The sequence below is a fragment of the Rhopilema esculentum genome, chromosome 8 (genome assembly GCF_057945365.1).
Source record: "Rhopilema esculentum isolate cy_ngs chromosome 8, ASM5794536v1, whole genome shotgun sequence".
Classification (NCBI taxonomy): Eukaryota; Metazoa; Cnidaria; class Scyphozoa; order Rhizostomeae; family Rhizostomatidae; genus Rhopilema; species Rhopilema esculentum.
In genome coordinates this window covers 2,368,232-2,389,313 of record NC_142822.1, presented here as the reverse complement: position 1 = coordinate 2,389,313, position 21,082 = coordinate 2,368,232, and the positions used below count along the sequence as shown (strand labels likewise).

General features: G+C 37.1%; 1 protein-coding gene across 1 annotated transcript; it reads right to left on the bottom strand.

Annotated features, from left to right (window-relative positions):
• Window positions 1–8,220: 8,220 nt before the first annotated feature.
• LOC135694389 (zinc finger SWIM domain-containing protein 5) lies at window positions 8,221–17,977 on the bottom strand. The gene is made up of 4 exons (XM_065213102.2): window positions 17,536–17,977; window positions 12,554–13,053; window positions 11,665–11,998; window positions 8,221–11,070 (listed from the first exon to the last, which is right to left on the bottom strand). The coding sequence occupies exons 1-4, from the start codon at window positions 17,882–17,884 to the stop codon at window positions 9,278–9,280; spliced, it is 2,976 nt and encodes a 991-aa protein (XP_065069174.2). The 5' UTR covers window positions 17,885–17,977; the 3' UTR covers window positions 8,221–9,277.
• Window positions 17,978–21,082: the final 3,105 nt, after the last annotated feature.

The following is a 21,082-nucleotide window of genomic DNA, read 5'->3' as shown; positions in this document are numbered from 1 at the left end:
GTGAACTTCGCATGAAACTAGGAGGTGAAGATTTGGTAATTCGATGTAGACTATGACTCTGGTCCCATTCGAAGCAAGGACCAGTGTTGAAGTAAAATACGTTAATCTACTTATTGAACTTCAAATACTTATTGGATTTCAGAGTCAAATGTTCCTTTTTGACTGCATTGTCGCAGCCTCGAATAATTCTGGTTAGTCTTAGTTTTATTTATGCCATACTAAAGTTCACGACCGCATTTCCTTTCTGCTTTCCTTCCCTAAACCCGTCATACACTATTGATGAATCTATTTACTGGTTGCTTCATTTGCTCCCTGTTTTCTACTGATACATTAAATTCACCGAGGGGAAAATCACTCTTGAAAATGGTGTGCGATATTAATAATCGCTAGTGATTAATTTGTGATTAAATCAATTTTGTGTGTGATTAATTTGATGTTTAGTGAAAATAATTATTAATTTTTTTATTGATTTTCGATTCTTTAGAAACTGAATCATAGATTCAAAAGTGCTCTCAAATAATTTCATGCTCAATAAACGTCGTCAACTATTTTGCAACATACTATATGAATTTGAAAATAAAAAAATAGCAGTTCAGCACAGGGGTGGATCCAGAAAAATTTTTTAGCGTTGCAGATTTGCAAAAGAAGAGATATCTCTTCTGAACAGCAGCATAAGCAAAATATTAAATCAGTATTATAGGTTGGTGACAGTAGCCTGAAGTGAAAAGCAGTGAAAAGTTGATGAAAGTTGTTTAAATGAGACATTATGACAAATGCACGTGCTCTTTTCTTTGGGTCGTCAACTTTCGTCATAAGAATTTGAATTTGCATCAAAAGAGCTATTTTTCCTGAACTTTAGCATTAGCAACATGGATGAAAATAGCCTTGGATGAAAAACAGCGAACAGTTGTTGATCAACTTGTGAAAGACAATAAGGCAAATTGATGTTTCTATTGTGTGGGCCATCTACGCTCTTTTTCAAAATTTTAATATGCATTAAAAGAGCTATCTTTTCTATACAGTAGCATTAGTAACATGGATGGAAATTGCCTTGGATGAAAAACAGTAAACAGTTGTTGAACACCTGGCAAAAGACATTAAGACAAATGCATGTGCTCTGTTCTCTGCCCTCGCAAGTGATGTCGCTAATGGGAAATTAAACTGACATTCCGGAAACTTTCACCGATATAAAAAATTACAAGTTCCAGCAATATGGAACTTGATTATCAAACTTTATCCGTGGAAATTACAAGAATCTGACATAAATCATTTAACATAAATGTAACAGTTGCAACTGCGAAATCAGGAACTGTCTGGATCCGCTCCTGTAGCAATGGATGAAAAATGACTGCCATCAGGCGTTGTTTTCGGTCATATCAACATCAGTAGCATTTGGGCAACAAAAACAGCAATCGTTGTTTCAGTGACCCCGGCATCATAACGAGGCCTTCATTTTTGCAGATTTTCCAACGTGACCATGAAAAGATTGGAAAAGTTTGAAAGGGAAATTCTAAATATTGTATTTTTCAATAACATGTCCGGATAAAAGTGGGCAAGGATTCTAATATTTGTTTTAAGTAACTTTTATAATTAATGTTATAATTCGTGATTAATTTGATTTTTTTATCAATGTGATTATTTTGTGATGAAAGTGTGATTTTTCTTGAGAGCGTAAGTGATTTTAAGCAGTGATTCGCCACTCGATATTCACGTTTTCGTGAGAAATGAACAGGCACCGCAGAGCAGGGGGGCTTTTTGCATAAAATGCCAAATATCAGGTAATAAACTACCAGTAAAGCCTCTTTTTATACAGTTTTAGCCCCCCCCCACTTCCTTTAGACCCCCCACTTTTTCTCAACGCTTCATGATGCCTGTTGAATGCCTCAAGTCCTGAGGCAAGATTATTTCCTTTTTTCTACGTGCGCTTTCTTTTACCGCTTTTGTTTAAGAATCCTTTTTACTTACAATATATAAATTGCAAACTGAAGTCGTATAGCTGAGTGTCCTTTAAAACGTAGTCAAATCTACTAAAACAAATGCTTTTTGTTGGCAAAGCTTGGTTGAATTGTACTTGCCTGAACAAGGACCGTCATAATTTGTCATGACTATTTTCTGCTTTATACCTTGTTGATATCGCGGTTAATGTATCTTTCTATTTCCAACAAGCGTTCCATTCAACTCAGTTTTTTTGTAACTTACTAATTAAAAAGGAGTTGGTTAGTTGAAAAGATGGCAAAGATATTCGCTTCTTTATATCAGCAGGAATTTGAGCTTTTTGTGTGTTTTACATGTAAATTAAAACCCCTAAAAGGAACTTACACGTTCTAAGCCTGGAATCTGACGATGTTGTTTCGGGTTATGTGAAGGTAGCCGTGTGCTTCCTATGTTAGATTTCGCATGCCAGAATCTTATCAACTTTCTTTCCGACGCGACGTTTCATGAGAATGGGAAGGGTCGGTCGCTTATCTCCGCTGGAATATTTCTTTTTTAAGATATTTTGAATATGCTGTGTATATAGTTACTTCATTAAAATAAAAAATGCATGACAGATGTTTGTACGTGAATAATCTGTCTTGTTTGAAGATAGATAAAAGAGCGGTATGTCAACGCAAATGTTACAGAGAGAATGGTGCGATGGACCAATAGCGGGGGAAGGGGGAGGGGGGAATATGCCAAAAATTTCGCTTAATGCTTTGTCTTTTGTGCCTAATTTAAAACAATTTCCGCCACTGTATTGACCAAGCAATGTGGGTGAGATATATAAACTATATATCGCAAGAAATGCAGATCATAAACACTACAAGTATATAAACTTGTACCCCGGCGACCAGACTCACTCTATTAAAATCATATTTTGATTGAGTCTCGTACACCCAGGGTAAAAAGCTTGTAGCCAGACGAAAGTTTAATTAAAGTGACGTTTCAATAGACGGTCACAAATTTTCCAAGAGAAATTGAAACTAGCTTAGGACTTGTGCTCGTTTCTTAGATGCTATGGAGGTTCGTGTCTTTTTTCTGGTAAACGGTTTGATAATGAAGAGCGTGGGTCACGATGAAACATCGATAACAGGGCACCAGCATTCACAGACTGCTCTTACCACGCTCGGTCGTCTGTCAAATGAAGGCACGCTACTATGTATGCTTGAAAGAAAACGAGTGAATTTTAAGATAGTCAATTTTGAGTCCTAATATTTCTGACTTGTTGCATGTCCTGTTGAGAATTCAGGTTCAAAGGTTCTTATTCCGAGAAGAATATTCCTTGCATTTTGAAGAGAGAGGAGCCAAAATATCTTATATAAGCTCACTTCAGTTCAATTTTTTCTCTAAGACAAAAATGTTTTTGAAAAAAATACAGGTATTTGTGGGTGTGTAGATCAAAACTGCCAACATGCAGACTGCAATTACAAATGATTCTTTTCAAAATTGCAAAGTTCACATGGATACTTATTACATGAAGAGTCTTCTGTTTTTCTCAGCCGAGAAAAGGTCTTTAAATACAGGATGAAGAGAAACAGTCTGTAAGATCTTAAATTCTAAGGTTTCATAGCGGATGCTCAGACCATAAAAGCTGTCCGCTGTAGAGAGGTGTCCGTTGTAGAAAGGTGTCCGTTATAGAAAGATATCCGTTGTAAAAAGCGTCCATTGTAGAAAGGTGTCAGTTTTCTGGAAGCTTCTTAAAAAAGGTTTGACCGTAAGAGAGAAACTTTTGAATAAATTCATTCGCGTGTTTTTGAAGATGGTGTTTATTGGCAAGTATCCTTTGTTAGAGGTTTCATTGAACGCAAAAATGGCCATGTTGCGGGGAAACTGATCAATTCTTGTTCCATTTGCAAGGCTTTACTGTATTTCAAAAATGATTTTTTAACCTTCCCCCCCCCCCCTCTATCTCATTTTTAATTTGACTGTGTACCTGCTTGATAGAATTTATTTTGCTTTAAGTGAAATTGTGATCTATTTAAATATGAATTCTGAATAAGCTGCTGTGTGCATGAAAATATTGGAATAACGCCGGCCATAGACAAATTTTAACATTCTTTTTTATATAAGTCTTATCTTTAAATGAAAGATTCGAAAAGATTTGAGAGACCCCTCGCCAGGAAGCCATCATCACGAAATATCGCCACCTCCCCTAAAAATAGGGAATTCATATTTCTTGCCATCCCATAGAAATACATTGCATCATGGCTATCTCATATTCACCTTGCAAAATCGATTTATACAGTGAAACATAAAATGTCCCCTTCGCTCCTTCGTTTCTTGGAAATACCTTTTCGCATGCCCGATCAACATCCAGGTTCAAATTCTACGCCCAAAACTACCCAGAATAACATTATCCAATAATTTGTCAGGGGGAGGGGGCATTTGAGACAGAGAGGGACAGAGAGAATGCTTCCCTTTCAGCAACTGGTTTTAGTCTTGATCTTTTTTCTCTAGTCTTCGTTATTTATGAAAAATATTCTTTATTCTTTATTCTCAACAACTTTATTCTTGATCCATCTTGTCCCTAGGTACCAATTTTGTGGTACTACAATCTTCTATATAACGACTAAGAATTGATATTGAAATAAAGTATTGTTTATGCGCTGGCTACATTTATGGTAACGAAGGTTACCAATAGATTCTCAAATTTAAGAACAATTTTCATATTGTACACCTTTGTCCCATAACAGCATGCGTAAAGGTTGAATGTCCGCTCTTTGGTTGCTTAGGTTTATAACACTGAGTGCTTTTCTTGTGTGCTTTTCAAAGCTCCAATGCTTTTCTGAAGAAAATCGCCTTTGACCTTTTGATGACTGTCTATCAAAGTAAATCACAATTGCAACGTGGCTTGTCGAGGAGGAGGAAAGGCACGAAAGCTATTGGCTTGAACTTTTTGGAATATTTATTGGGAAAAGCTTTTTGGTCGGAAATCAGGAGAAGCAGATTTTGTCGATAGTATGAATGAGAACGTTGAATTAAATCACAAAGCTTGCAGCATTATCTTGGAAATACCTCATTTGGATAAGATCAGAACAAAAGAATAAAAATGTCTTGCAGAGTTGACTGATAACAGTTTTACACGAACCATGAGTACATTCAATAGCCTTAACTCCATTGGCATTTGTCCATCCCTTTTTCCCTTTAATTCTTTGGGGTAATTATAGCTGGTTTCCTTAACGGAAAATCCTCATAGTAATGTAATTGAATCTATGTATCGTGATGTCTAAGAATTACATTACAGTGTGACTTTTCAAATTTATTTCCATACCGGTTACCGGTCAAACTTTTGTATACTGAAGCGTTGGCTCTCGCCCGAATCTGGTACCCTTCCTTTCAAATTTCAAAGTATTCTAACTTTTGCTTCATTCATCTTCCCTTCATCGAATTTTTCTATACTCCAGATATATTCGTTTTCCAAAATGACCCTTGAAGGGCTCCCATTCTAAGATTGAGCGTGTGACACAATCAACATTTTCAGTTTAGTGCCAAAATAGTGTCAGTTGTCCCCTTTGGTCTCCCTATGGATAAAAAACCCTTGAGTTCCGAAACCCCAAAATTGTTGAAAACCGCTAGAATCGAGCAGACCTTTCTTTTTGCATTGAAAGTGACGTTTAGTATCCTAAACTTTAAAGCAGTGGAAACTGAAGTAATTTTTTCTTGTACTTCAAGCATTTATTAAAAGTCTGACCCAATCTTTGGTTTCTCTCAATAAATCATGCCAGACAAGGTAAGAAGGATAGATCATGTGCACAAACCCCAACCCAACATCATAGGGACCCTGAACCATTCATTTTTCTAATGCCCCCTACCTTCTGCATAAAAGTACTGTATATCAGTGTTTTCCATGATATTTAGGTATCTTAGATTTTAACACTTAATGGAGTTTAAAGTATTCGTATCTTTGTTTCATTTGTGCCAATTTAATTGATTGAAACAGTATCAGCAAAAAGAGTCTGTTAGTTTCAATGCTATACATGAACACCCACCAAGACTCTTTCACCTTTGCACCCAAATCGAGAACTCTACAGAGCCTTTTTACACTAAAGGCACCTTTCTGCACTCAACTATAATAGTACCTCTTAAATTCAAGCCTCGCTGAGAAAAGAGTCACTTCTTGGAGCATTCTTCGAGAGCTTTGATAAAATGGCTTTGATGGTAAATATTTTGTGCCCAGTCAAAGCACGAAGCTACAGTCTGCAATCTAAGTGCTATGACCTAACGATGCAGACCAGTGATATCTTTGTAATAAATCAGTGAAGAATCATCGAATGGGGGTCGTTGGTTACATGATGCACGAAAACATTGTCATAATGGGATATTGTAAAGAATACTATGTACCCTGTCGACGCTCCTTTCTTCCTAGTGGCATGTCGTCCTTAACAGAAAAACGCTTCAATAGCCTGCTTCTAAATTTTGCTACTCACATGAAGGGTCTCAAGCTTTACCGGGCCGGCGAAACCAGGGCTTGAAAGGCCATTGTCTCCCCTTTTTCTGCAGAACAAAGTTATTGTGCTTAATATCCCTTTAAATGGAATTTTGATCGAAGAAACCAAATCATTGTCCATCAGCGAGCGAGAAACTGCAGACATAATTGAACTTGAATAATTAGTAGAACTTTTCAAACTTGCTTATAATTGTAAACTTCCATATAGTTTTTTCTGATCTTTCTATCAACATTCTTCGATTCAAAGTTTACTGTGCTCTTCTTTCTATTGTCTTACTTTGAAATGCGTGACTTTATTTTTAAAAAGGGCATGGTCACAAAAATTACCATTGTTTGTTTCTCTAGATCTCAAGTCCAGTCTATTTTTCCAGGGCTGGCGCCGTCGCTATAATTTTTCGATCAAAAACCTCGGTGTTGCAAGGTTTTCTAAGAACTAACTAACTTTCGACTTAGTTTGCTTGCAAACTGGTAGAAACAAAATTGCAAATAGTTTAAGAAGTCATTACTGTTAATCTTTCCACAAAGACTGCAACACTACCACTTTACCATCATGGCTGTAAAATAGGGGGCAAGTTCATTTAGAAAACTTCTATTGAAAGTTAGTGCTCGATATTTTTGCCACATAAATATTCTATGCTATAAGGTGAAAAAATGAGTACTATTAAGAAGTGAGTACACTGTTAAAGGCAATCTGTCTCGTTGTGGATTGGTTAACGAGAACAATAGCTGGAACAATAGCCTAAACATGATTCCAGCGCTCCGCCATATTTTTTACAATGCGATAAATTAAAGAGGTACTGGAAACAATAGAATTCCCTTTGTTCTTATAACCAATCAACGTCGTGACAGATTGCCTTTAATCTTTTCGCAAAGACTGCAACACTACCACTTTATCATCACGTTCATTTAAGACTGCAACAGTTCATTTAGAAAACTTCTATTGAAAGTTAGTGCTTGATATTTCTGCCACATAAGCGTTCTGTGTTATCATCACTTTGCAGTTAAACTTTATTGATACTAATTAAATAAAATTTTCTAAACTATTCGAGAATGTTCAAGGTGTTTGATGCTTTGCTGTGAACCATTTCTGCATTTATCTACTTGATAACAATTTGGATGAGTGTCTGCGTTATGAAGAGGGATTACCATCGTAAAGATATACTAGATGTATTCTGCTTCACAATACCACCAAGCACACTTAAGTTGCTGCCAGCATTCATTTGTTTCATTCGAAACAATTGACAAAATAGGCCTTTATATACACTAGAATGATCATCACTTCTTTAGTGCAACATGCTTTCCTATTCAAAATATCAGCCTCTTTTTCTTGAGCAAGTATTGATCTTTCGCGACTGGGAGAATACGCAAGTTAGTTCTCCTTCAGTATGCTGAACCCTTATTCTTTCATCAACTGAGAAAACAGCTCTGAACTAAAAACTCCCCACTGCTGCCATTTTCACAAAGGTATCAAAGTTTACTGCCAGAAGTGTTGGGAGGTCTCTAAATCCAGCTATGACCTCCATAACCAAAACATGAGTAGAAAGCTTTAAAAAGTAACTTCGAGTCAACAATAAAATTCGACGAAATGTGAAACGCAAGATTTTATGCTGTCGTGGAAATATAATTGGCAATTCAATTTAATCCATGCATGTTATTCTGAATTCACAAATTTCCTAAAACCGATCTCATTTTCTAAAGGAGGCGTGCATATACCAAAACATCATAATGGTTATGATTGAAGCTATGTCAAACCATGAAAGCCCTCTAGAAAGCCATAAAAGAAGAAAACTATCATCTTTATTGATATTTTTATTATCAACGAAATTTACTGACAGCAACAACTACATCTAAAATAAAATTTCTCATCAGGAATAAATACATCTTTGATAAATATCATACCAAATGTTTTCTATAAAACTTTGAAAAAACCTCTGGACATAGCTGATTAAAAAAACTACTTTCTTCTTTGTATAATAAACAAGAACAACAACTTTCACGCATGAAAACTAAATTCACATACTACATTACAACTATTTACATTTATATTGCAATGGGCCTATGATGTCAATGGGCCGACTAAAGGCAATGGGCCTACTAATTCATAGGAAAAGAGCTTTCACAGACAGAGCACTGTGAGATAAGTCTTTTTCTTAAACAGAACAGCCTGTTTAAAACTTAAAAATTCGACAAACACATTGTTGGCTGTATGTGCGTCCTTTTCAAAGTAAGAGCCATAAATCCGACAAGAGTCCGGTTCTTTTATAAATTCTTCGCAAATCAACAACAAGGTCGCAATTTAGGCCACCTTCACCCTTTAGGTAATAAATCCAAGAGCCTTAAAATTGAAGCTTGAGCTATTGGATAAGAGGCAGCCCGGCCTATAGCAACAGCAGTTTGTTTAAAACGTTGTACTACTCCATGTAAGACCGCATACAGCTCCAAAGGAGTCTGGGAAGATTGGATCAAAGAACGAGTTTACATGGAGAGGTTTTAGAATTTGTTAAGATGGTTTATTTCCAAGAAACATTTGGTTATTCACATGTATATTTACATTTACATTGATATATTTTCTTAAATTAACAATTCCAAAGAACTCTCCTTAAAAGTTTAATATTGTGCTTTCAATTAATTTGGTGGTGTGAGCCATGCATCAATCACCTTGCTATGTTCAGTTTTCAAGGCAGATCACAAAAGTTTCCTTTGGACTTCCGATTTAAACCAATTTAATAATTGTCTTTATATCCCAAAATTTATCAAAATTGAATGCCCGTGAAATAGAATGAGAATATTTTTAAGATAATTTACAGATTTCGATGGATGTCTATTTACTTAAAGAGCATTTGATGTTTTACTTCAATTTGCCAGTGTCTCTTTGATTAATCTCAATAGTTTTCGTCTTCCCCGTTGTGATGTTGCAATAAAGTCTAATAGCCATTGAAATTGTTCGTGTCCTTCATCGATAAGATAGAAGCATGCTTTCACCTTTTCTAGATACTTGACAAAGTCATTATAAAACTTTGGCGATATATTGCCAAGCTTTCCTTGAACTTCTCTTACAAAGAGCTGCTGTGCTGTGGCGAGTAGACGGTTCAACGGCTCCTTATTGCAAGAGAATTTTGTCTTTTCCTTGACGATAGTTCCATTTGATACTACGTTTAATGTTACCGAGGCCCTACGCGCAATCTCAGCTAAAACGACAGGATTTCGAATACAGTGACAAACAATCGGTGTAATCTGTGTCAGCTCGTCCTTTCCCAACGAGGATGCCAATGCGCATGCCCAGAAGACGTCACTAATAGCTGGGTGCGTCTCATATTCTGTCCCAATGTCTAGCTGCTTGATAGCAAGTGTGGCTGCTTTCAATGCCTTTCTAGAATGTCCTTTGCTCTCAAGGTATCGTGCGATGGAGAACAAATGCACGGCTCCCAATCTATTTGCTGATTCGTTGACAATTTGACAAGCCAACTCAAAAGGTTCTGAATCTCCTTCGCAGAGTGTTAGAGCAAACAGAGCACAAGATGGTGGGTCTTGAATAGCGCTTTCAATAACAATGCTGCGCAATTTCGAAAAGAAGCTTTTCTCCTCTTCTTTTGACATTCCCAGCTGAAAAAGAATTGGCTGTGACGTCAGAACTGCAGCAATGTCCTTGCTCATTTCTTCCGGTTTGAAAAGATCAGACCAGCGGGCAAGCAAAGAAAGAACAGCATTTTTGCCTATTCGAACTGTTGATGTGACTAGCCACCGGATCATTTCCTGTCGGTTCCACGATGTTGCGTTTAGCGTTAACTGGACAGCTTTTGTGCCAAGTACAACTGCAGCAGTAATGAGTCTATCTTTCCATGCCTTGCTACAATGTTCCGGATTTTCCATTAATAATGAATTTACTAGCTTAGCTAATCTAAATAATTGCGACGGTCCTTTCACTTGGTTAACGACGGCTCGTACAACTGATTCAAGTTGTGTCGTATTGTTGCAACAACCTTTCAATAATGTCGCTGCTAGTTCGCTTTGTTGTGATTCCAAATGGGACATGATGTGACAGGTCGGTTCATCTGCCACGATGTTTCTGCTGTCCGGGTCATGCTGTTCAAGTGAAATAACCGGATCTAAAGGTAACAAATTTAAACTGAAACTGTAAGCCAGGTCTTTATCCAATGGAATCATCTGACGAACAAGAAACCTTATAAAACTGTGACTTGGCGAGGTGCCGTCATTTGGAATGTTCCGGCTACGCAGTTCCCGGCAAAGCTGGCAAATAACCGGACGAAGATAGCTTGAACTGAAGTCGAGATCTTCGAGTTGGGCAATCAGTTGTTCTTCTCTGTGGCAGAGACGTAATTGTTCGTATTTATTAGAAGGGAGACGTTTCATTTGGCCGAGCCCAGCAAAGGCGACATGGACAGCTAGCGGCAGATAAACATCAGGTTTAGCTTGTGATTCAGCCTCTGACCGCAAAATATCAAAAATGATGCTAATTGGATCTAGGCTGTGCCCTAGCCAACCGTCGCGTTGATCCGGACAGATAAACAATTCGCTGAAACAGGTCCTGAACTTTTCGGCAACCTTAACAGCTATGCTAAGAGCTTCCTGTTTTAAGCCATGACATCCAAATGCATCGGCGTAGGCTGCAGCACAAACAACATCTCCTGTTAATAAAAAGGAAACAACACAATTTAGAGATGATGAAACTTAATCCAGTATATGGGATTCGCTTCTTAACTTTTTGCCAAATGCTTAATCAAATCAAGAGTCAAATTCTAATGGAAATTTCAAATATTTGCAGTTACGATTATGATTGAAGCCCGACTGAAGAAAGTATTTATTCAGCATAGAATCGAGGATTTCATTCCTTGAAGAATGATAAAATCTATTAATATCCTTCATATCTATAAACTCCAAGTTTTAATCTTAATATTTTTTCTATGCAAAAAATTGATAGCGTTTCTTTGTTTCTCAGGGCAAATTGAAAAGATGTCCTGTCATTTTATTACATAAAAAATGTAAATGTAAAATGAAATAAAAGACTATATAGTCTCTGTAATGTTTGATAGTAGCTACATAACGGTAAAAACAATAAGAACAGATCATTAAAAACAAAACAGAGATACCTGAGTTCCCAAATACGGTAAACGTTTTAACAGTAATTTTTTGCTTCATGAATTGTAAAGCCATCAAAGCATAACATAGTTTAATGAAATTTTACCATAAAGCATTTAATTGCTACAAAGTTAAGAACCTACCAGGAGTGTCATCCAAGCTCCATCTTAATGCCTTCAGGGGGAGTTTCAACATCTTGTCGACCCCCAAGCTATCGTCAGATTGAAACGAGCCAAGTGTTTGCTGCCATGAAAGCAGCTGACTCTTTATTTCACTTTTTGTGTCTGCTGTTAAGAATGGGTTCAAAACTGCGATCACCCATACCATAGACAGATTGTCGCATATTTTGCGTACTTTTTCCACAATCTTTGCTGTTTCCTCATTATCTACCCGGCGCAGTGTTTTCAAAAAGCTCGCGGTTATCAATGATAAAAGTCGAACAGCGTTTGAATCATCCGCTGAAAACATCTCCCTGACCTACGAAACGAGATAAATGCAAAAATTAGAGGCGACTTTTACAAGTTTCTATTATAAAAGTTATCAGGCAGGCCAAAATAACAGACATCCATTAGCCAATTCCAAATATTTTATAGAAGGTATCTCACCAAACCGTTACTGTATTAAATCTATTTCAAACTTACATGTATTGCATAGTGTTTTTCGTTTAATGTTTTCAAAAGTCTTAAGTTACTAAAAGGGATTTTTTGAAAAGACATCACACTGTCATTGCTACTCTTAATCAAGGCCTAGGCGTTTGTTGAGCTGATCGGATTTTTAGATCTAAAACTTTTATGATCTTCTGGCCTCTGAAATGGCTCACCACTTTTTCATTTCAAGAAAGATTTGTTGAAAACTGATGCTAGTTGCAAAGTAAGGTTTACTGATGAAGATGAAGATACATTTTAATGGATTCGAAATGAACTTGAAGCCTTAATGCTAATATCAGGTCTTCCTCTTTACTTGGTTCATAAAGCATTGTAAATTACGAGAGCTATGTAACTAATACAGGGCCAACGTAGTAAGCAATGATACCTTGTGCAGGAGGGAACTTATGTTTTTGCCAGTATTGTTAGGTTCCAGTCCGGTTTTTACTTCATTCTTGATCAGCTGCTCATCGAAATACCATACAGGCTTCACATCAGTGCAGGCTCCGGCGGTTGGATCGGGAACACCATTGGCACAGCTTATGTCGCTGTTTGGTACTTTGAACTCATCAATCAAGTTCTGCACTGAAGGCAGCAAGTCTGGATGTTTTGTCACGAGATGAAGTAACAGACTCTGGACTTGCTGCGTTTTCAGCTGCAATATCGACTCCGAAAGGGGCAATCGAATGTTGACTTTATCTGCAAACCGTATTCTGTATACAGCCAAAGCAACTGCGTGGGCGCACCATAGAATGCTTTTGTTTTGACACGTACACGTGATCGAAGTGATTTTGCACCGGTCAAATTTTATGGAAACTTTATAGTGGCAGACCTTTCGTTGAAGACAAATGCCGTGAAGTTCACTCACTGTACCACTCAGATAAAAGCCTGAAATCATAAAATCACACATTTTAAAAATTTAATCACAACAGGCTACCAACCAAAATGGACAAAACTTTTCTTTCATGATTAGCAATTTCATATAAATCAGGGGCCTGGAGACAAATTGCATAACCTTATGTTTTCTTTAAAAATCACGAAGAATGATAACGATAAAATAACCTTGCCCCCGTTCAAAACCATGCGTTTTTCAGTATTTAGCGAACACAGAGCAATTGCTGATTCGTCTGTCGTAATCAATGTGGTTTAAACAAAATTGATTTTTCTTTATAAATACTACTATTTTCTTTTTCGGAAACAAAGGGCAAATCAAAAGTAAAAAGAGTGCAAATCAAAGGTAAAAAGAGTGCAAATAGAGTAAAATAAATTGTATAAACAGCTTTGACAAGGGTTTTAGAACTATAAGTTCAAAACTGATTGAATAACAAATATCATTTTTGTTCAGTTAACACCAATGCTGCTGCATAACATCTATATACAATAATAACGAATGTTCTAAAAGGACTATCTATAAGAAAAATAGCTAGAAACAAAATATCTCATACAAAAAGTAAATCTTAAAAGCACAGACTAAATATCATAATAATAAGGAATATTTTTAAATAATTAAACTAATGAATATGGCTTTTTGCCGGTCTAAAAACCAATGAACTAACTTATTGTTTCAGGAAGTAAGGAGGTTTCTGTAATCTCCATTTTAAACTCGGGATTTTGCTATGTTAAACTCAGGATACCTAAATGTTTGTACTCAAATTTTAAGTCCTCACTATTCATTATTCACAAATATAGTACGAAAGAGTGTTTTTCAGATGGGGGTATTTCTAGTTTCCAGGGCCTAAATTCTAGTTTCCAGGGCCTAAATTTTTGTTTTGCAGCCACAAGCTCAAGGAAGACCGGTTGTCATGCTGTCAATGGCGGTCTTCAAGCCTGCTAGCTATTTTGGAAGCCGGTACCTATTTCGGTCCTGTCACCATGTCCGCCCAGCAGCTTGTTTGTTGCTAAGACTAGACAACGTGTGGAGTTGCCCGCCCTCTTGGGTTGTGAATGATAACTTGACTGCTCTTGCAGGCCTCTCTCGGAATAAACACGCACACCCGAGCAATATACAAAATTTAACATTTATATTATTCAAATGAATTTTGTAAATCCGAGAAAGATTTATTCAGAAAGAAATTATATTTCTTTAGATAGGTTTACTTGCAAAATGTCCGACAGCAAAATTTCCACGGACATTCTATGATTTAACGAACCTAGAAACAAGTGGGGGTTTTGGTTTGGTCGGCCATTCTCTTAACTCGTGAAAAAAATTTGTAAGATGACCTCTTGTTATGTGCGTATTAGAATACACATGGAACGTCTGCTACCCTGGGAGTGATCCGGCGGGGTGCAAACCAAGACTTACAGGGCAGCGACATTGTGGCAGGATCTCCCCCTATGAAGATTTGCATGAAATTTGGCTAGGATCATTTTTACAATTCCCCGTGTCACCAATGTATTGTTATGGCGTAGTGGTGGGCTATGTCGACTGGTTAAGTCTTATCACGTCATGGCGCCAAGCGTAGAAGGAGGCCTAGTCACATACCCTGATTCGCCATGTTAATCACAGTCGGAGTCTAACAAGGTTTCGCCCCCGAACGGGTTTCGTAAGCAGGTTAATGAAATAGAATTTCACAGCTGTGAGGCCGATTCAAGGAGCCGCTGGTTACGTATGTATTTATTATGACTCAGACCCCCGAGAACATCCCAAACCACCAGTCGTATTCATGATAAAGATACTGCTGTCTCCGTATTTCAATAAAGTCATATATAATCATTTTAAAGCATAATTACTATTGTCTGTATTGAAAGGAAGTTTTAAATGGCCTTTGGAAGGCCTATCAAATCGCTGGCTTAGTTCAACATCGGGCACGGTGTCTTCTGTCTCACCACGAGCTGTTTTATCAGATTCAATTCAAAATTATTGATAAATGAAGCTAAAAGTGCTGCATAAGTCCTTGTGTTATTGCCGCATCTTTCAGGTTAAACGAAAATCATTTGGGAAAAATAAGAACTGTTTGCAGATGGTCGTCTATGCAATACAATCAACTTATTGGATTATGCATAACGATTTCCTCGCGATATAATTTCAATCACATTGAAAAAAGAGAAATTCTAACATGAAAGCCCCGACTAATTGGCTCCGATGATTGGAGAGACATCAAAATATATGGTATTGTGCCCAGTTCAAAGTGCATTGTACTGAAATCATTTCTATCATCTTTTCCATTTTCATTCTTATCAGGCAACGCCCCTCTCCTGTAGCTATTTTTATGGATATATCAATAACCGGCGCTCAAAACCAGGGGGCTATTTGTGAATAAGAAAGCCCCCGAATAAAACTATTGTTTGCCCCAAAAATCGCATATAGAAGGGTGTGTTGTTTTCATAGAGCAACAGTACACTTATCAAGATGTTGCTAGTCATTTTGGAGTGACGACTACCGAACTTGATCAAATTCATTATCAATTAACAGTATTTTCAGATATTCATAGTTTCATCTAACAATTTATTGGAGAAAGTGTATTGGGTCGCGATTATGAAAGTACCCTCAACAGTGCATGCCGCTTAATGTGATGTTGAGAGCATTGCGTGTTTTGATGGTAGCGGGCTGCGGGCCTGGCATATGCTGTCAGAATGTTTGGAATTCCTCGTTCATTACGATGGAAAAACCTGGGGGCGTCGCAGGCTTTTTGTGAAATTTGTGATTAAAAATAGAAAAATTTGAAAGATCGGATATATTCTCCTGCTAATTATATTCTAACTGTTTTTCTGTCACCAAAGAGATTAATACAAGAACAATATTTATGGCATTCAAACTGTTATATTACTCTATTAAGAGATGTCATTCGCTGCACTATGTCACGAAAAGTGCTCATGTTGCCATTCTCCGTTCCGGGTTAACGTCATTGATTTTGTATTTCGCTATCTAGAGATCTTTCTCAAAAATGGGCTACAGAATTGAAATCTTCATCTTTAAATTAGAGTATACTGAAAAATCATGTTGTTCGGTGGCGAGTTACTTTGTTTTGAATATTTAGATATTTCTTTAGATTTGACCGGAATTTGCTGCTGCAGTAAAAAAATTTCACTACAGCAAGAAATTCCATTGAAATGTATAGAAAAAGCTAAATCTTGAAAATGGGTTAATTCGCTGTCTGAAGGCCTTAACAAATTTTTCAGCACAGACTAATTTCAACATAAAGATTCCAATTCTATGATCCATTTTTGCCAAATGTGAAGATAAAAATTGCCCGGATCAGAGAATTCTGTATATCCCGTTGAACCGAAGTAATATTTAGCAGTGATAAAGCTAAGTAAGTGCAGAACAGAATTTGAGAAAATATGAAGATGTTTCGATGACGACGCGGGCATGTAATTATAAAGGAAAGCAGCCGCTATAGCAGGCAGTTTCATTCTGAAAGACCAGAGTACCTAAAGTTTATCAACAAGGCTCTGAAAAATAAGATGGAATCCGTGGTTTGCTATAAACCACATTTGCATTAATATTTTCAATTATTTAAGCATGGTATTCAGCAATGCTGGTATACAAGAGGCCATGCATCTAGAGTAAAAGAAAAACTAGCATAAAATAAGATAAATATTCCATTTCGACAAGGGGTATCTGTCTTGCTTGTCCTGATTGAATTTGAATCAGAGAGCTGATGACATATTGCAAAAACGTGACTGGGATGACCAGCCAGGCCAGTTATGTATGACAATGGGATTTGGGTTTAGGACCCTCTGTTTAACTGAAATTGGACTGTAGACACGAAGGTACTAACAACATTTCACTCTGTTCATGATTTGTAAGTCTTCACAACTTTTGCTTTACGCACTTTATTGCTTCGAATGTGAAATACAGTATGTTTTGAGCTACGCTCTTCCTTACATTCTCTCTTCGCACACTGTCAACATCGGTATCATGTTATTGCAGCTTTTCCGCGAAGGTAACCCGGAAATAGCGCATTGACCAACATATCCGTTAGCAAAAGCATAAAAGATTCTGCTATGTCCTGAGGATTCAACGCCTATTTACAAAATCATTCATAGTTTAAACAAAAAATATCAATGATAAATTCGTTTCAGTACATTGGCCGTATGCTAATATTTCATCAACCAATCCCCAGACTACCATTTGTCGCCACGACTTTATAGAAACTGTTTACCAACAAGCAATCGGCGAATCTTTTGAAGAAAATTGAATGTTTTATGATCAAAACTTAAGTGAAATTAATTCTCAAGGCGCAAGCTCTCTGTTTCCAAACACAAAGTTGAAATAAAATTAGAAGTTTTACTAAATCTCTTTCATCAGCAAGAAAATAAAAGTTGACAGACTGAAAAATGATACCTCCAGCCATATGGTTTAGTAATCTAACCTAAGGTGTATGAAAGCCCAGAGCTAAACAAAAGTCTTCGAAAAAGCGATCTTACCGATTTGGAGAACTTCTTTAACGTTACCACTTTCAAGCAATTTGATTCCCATCTGAAATGGCTGTTTACTGCCGGATACGAGAGAGTAGGAACTCGTAGACGAATAAAGCGCTATATCATTTTCGTTCTTTGGAAAGGCCCAGAATACGATCTTTTCTTGGATGGGTTCCGGAATGTGGGGTAAAGTGTTCTCTACGTACTCGTATGCAAACCTTTCTGCAACATATCTCGCACAGATATCCGTGAGTGATCCAATTTTTGACGAAGAAACTTTTCGACGTTTGGTAGTTGAGCAATCCCGTTCTTTTTTACGACTTTCACTGCAATGTCGCTTCCGTCGTGCAGACATCTTTACAAAAGATTTCTAAACAAATTTCTCACTCCCAGCCCATACGACCTACTAATACCATGAAAGACGAACACTGTCTGTCTACCGGGAACTCATCGGACAATGTAGCGGTCGCGAGTCTCGTGAACGGAGCCCTGAGGCGAGCTAAGGAGAAAATAGAGTTTGATCAAGGTAACTGACGTTTCAGAGTCACGAAACAGCATTGTCTAGGTACCAAACTTAACATTCTAGATAATGATTAATTATACATGGTAATTAATCATGAATGAGAAATATAAATAAGCATTTTGCTGTTTTTCATTTCATCGTTGCAGTATTTATAATTTCGTGATCAACAACAACTGCAACGTCACAGCTGCATATTGCTATGTCATAGCTGTACTCTAGATTGGTTTCTATTTCAAATACAAAGCTTTTACTATTCATAGCAATTTGCACCCCATGTTTTCCCAGGTAATGATTCAAAATTAACATTTATCCAAGATATTTTTTCTACGTTACACGAAATATTTTTTATTTAAATGTATCCATACATTTCTCAATTATTCTCTTCAATCTCTGGACTGTCTTTGAAAGTCCTTTTGGCAAGACAATAAAAGTTAGGTTAATGAAAATTTCAGAATTTAGGTAGCATTTAGAAATTCTGAATAAAATCAAATTGCTTCGCAACCATTTCCATAATTACGCATCGCTATCATGTATAACTTTAGTCAATAATGAATTTTGCCTGGCCTGCGATATACAAAATTCATTTCGATGTAGAAGTGCTATGAATATAAGAATTAAGGGGGTGTAGATCTGCCTCTTGTTAGATCTTCATCGTTATCATATCAAACGTAAAATTAGTGTGAAGGGTGTACTATTGCAGGCCAGTATTGCATTGTACTATTCTTTTGGCAGGAAATTCTAAATCAAAAATATATTAAAATAAACGAGTTCCCAACTTCAACTGAAGTTACAGTTACAAATCAGTCGAGCAAAAAATCTTAAGACTCATCAGTCATGTGAATATATCGTCTATCGCAAATATCGTCTAGATGAAATAAAATGTAAGTGGTAAATTTTTAATTAAACACATCGACGAATCTTTCGTTGAGTTGAAGTCAAAAGATCGTGAACATTGGGACAATTGCATTTAATATGAAAGCTTTGACGCCGTGCTGAGATTTTTTCGTGGGAGAATGCCAGACACGAATCGTAGGGGCACCCAAATAAGTGGCGCCTTGATTGGGAAGTGTTATCTCCCCCAAAAGTCGATCCTAAAGGCAAGACGCTAGTCCTGGGAAGATTGCAATCAGCATCGATCACAGGGCGCCGGGGCTTTCCGAACGATGAAACTTTGTCAACAAACAGTATATATGTGGCGGCAGGCTTGTTTTTTGTGATTAGATTTAAAGTTATTGGGAAACGAAGTAAACTAATAGGAGATTGGCTTTCGGTCAAGTTATTGACTTAACAAGCAGATCTTGCTTGCAAACAAGAGAATTCCGCAAAATTCAACTTCGTCACACTGAGATTGTCAGTGAGAAATCAAAGCGTTACTCGTCTCCTGCGGCAGAGCGGTTTTCATAAGAAACTAAGCTATGTCTGCATGAAGTCCCACCACAGCCAAGACCCAAACAGCTGAAAAACACGACTGAACCAATTGAAGTTAAAATCTGCTCTGGCCCCTGCGGATTTTCTCATTTGTTTTGACAAATCATAGTCGAACTCGAGAATTCCACGCGCTATCGATTCAACTGCACACACAGTGCGAGCACGTAACGGGGCGCTATCAGATCCCACTATACCTTGCCATATAGGTGTTGAACTTCGTTTAAAGCTTGGTAGGTCGCCGCCAGGGTCTAACAGAGGCCTATTCTTGTTGCAGTCTGCCAGGCGCCTGCCCAGTGGGATTCCTCTTTACTTACTATTTAAAAATTCATGGTTTAACACAAACGATCTCCTATCTGCACAATGGGTCGTCTCTGCAGCCTTGCTGGGAACCACCAGCCTGTCCTCGGGGGATGAGTTTCGTTACTGAAAACGCCTCCCAGGTAAAAACGCTATGTTGCACTATTTTAATTTCTGAATATTAATAAAAAAGGAGTCAATCGTATTGCCGTATTGTGTATGCTGTTCAAAAAAGGGAAAACAAGTGGGCGTTGTTCTATTCAATGATTTCTTCAAGTTCAAGCTCTTCTATTCTCATTCGCTTTTGTTTTGCTATATGCACTGGCCTAAAGTCGCTCTTTCTGTTGAACTCGTCGCCCTAACAACAACAACAGCAACAACAACAGCAAAGCTAATCACCTTGGTGACTCTATCTTATATAAAGTTAATATTTTTCGTAACGTCATGCGTGCAGGGATACGTTTGGGAGAATAAATGATTGGAAAATTCCAGCTAACAGAAAGCCAATTGTATTTTTGTACTAAGAGTGTACTAAGTCTTTATACCAATAGAACCTAATTTTTTACTACAAGTTTTTCATGTAAGGAGAGTAATGTTGTTAAAAAATTGGTATTTCATGCTAATTCACTTCTTTGAAAAATGTATTTGCGTACATTCTAGTTTTTATAAGAATAGCACTGATAAAAGCAATCAAGAATAGCACGAGGATCGATTTGCCAAAAATAAGAACAACGTAAGAACAGTTCAGCCTCAGATTGAAAATGAGAAGAGAAATCATTGTGTTTTTTAAAGTTTTCTCTTATCAGCAAATTGACCGTGTACTTATGTCATGCTCAACAGTTACTGAATGATCTTGAAACAATATAAAGTGTTTAAATGTAGAAAAAACAAAGTTTAAACAAGAATTACATTGAGAAGATGCAAGTCTTAAATTGTTGAAAAAAGGAACATTGAGCAAACAAAAATTATCTGGTCCTTAAGATTACGCGAAATTTCATCAACCATCTTTATCGTCATAGTCATCAGTAAAACTGTAGAATATTTTAGATTATATTCAACAGTGCTTTTCACCTGCATTATTTTGAAAACCCAATGGCCTTCGTATTTTCGCTGGCACAAATTATTCAAAATGGAAACTTTATTGTCATTTAGAAATGCAGATTATATACCAGTCAACACCGTCGAGACAAGGGCCTAAAGTGTGAACATATGTTTAAGATAAGCTAAGAAACCAGAGGCTGTGCAAGTTTTCTATTCCTCATAGGTGTTAGTTCCCAAATCTCAATGACACCAGGGTCATGGTCA

Bases quoted from the DNA above. Each gene is read 5' to 3' on its own strand.
- LOC135694389 (XM_065213102.2), bottom strand. From the start codon at position 17,884: ATGTCTGCACGACGGAAGCGACATTGCAGTGAAAGTCGTAAAAAAGAA. The intron at 11,999-12,553 runs GTATCATTGCTT...CTCGTTTCGTAG, and splicing joins TAAGTTCCCTCCTGCACAAG to GTCAGGGAGATGTTTTCAGC. The intron at 11,071-11,664 runs GTAGGTTCTTAA...TTTTATTAACAG, and splicing joins GAGCTTGGATGACACTCCTG to GAGATGTTGTTTGTGCTGCA.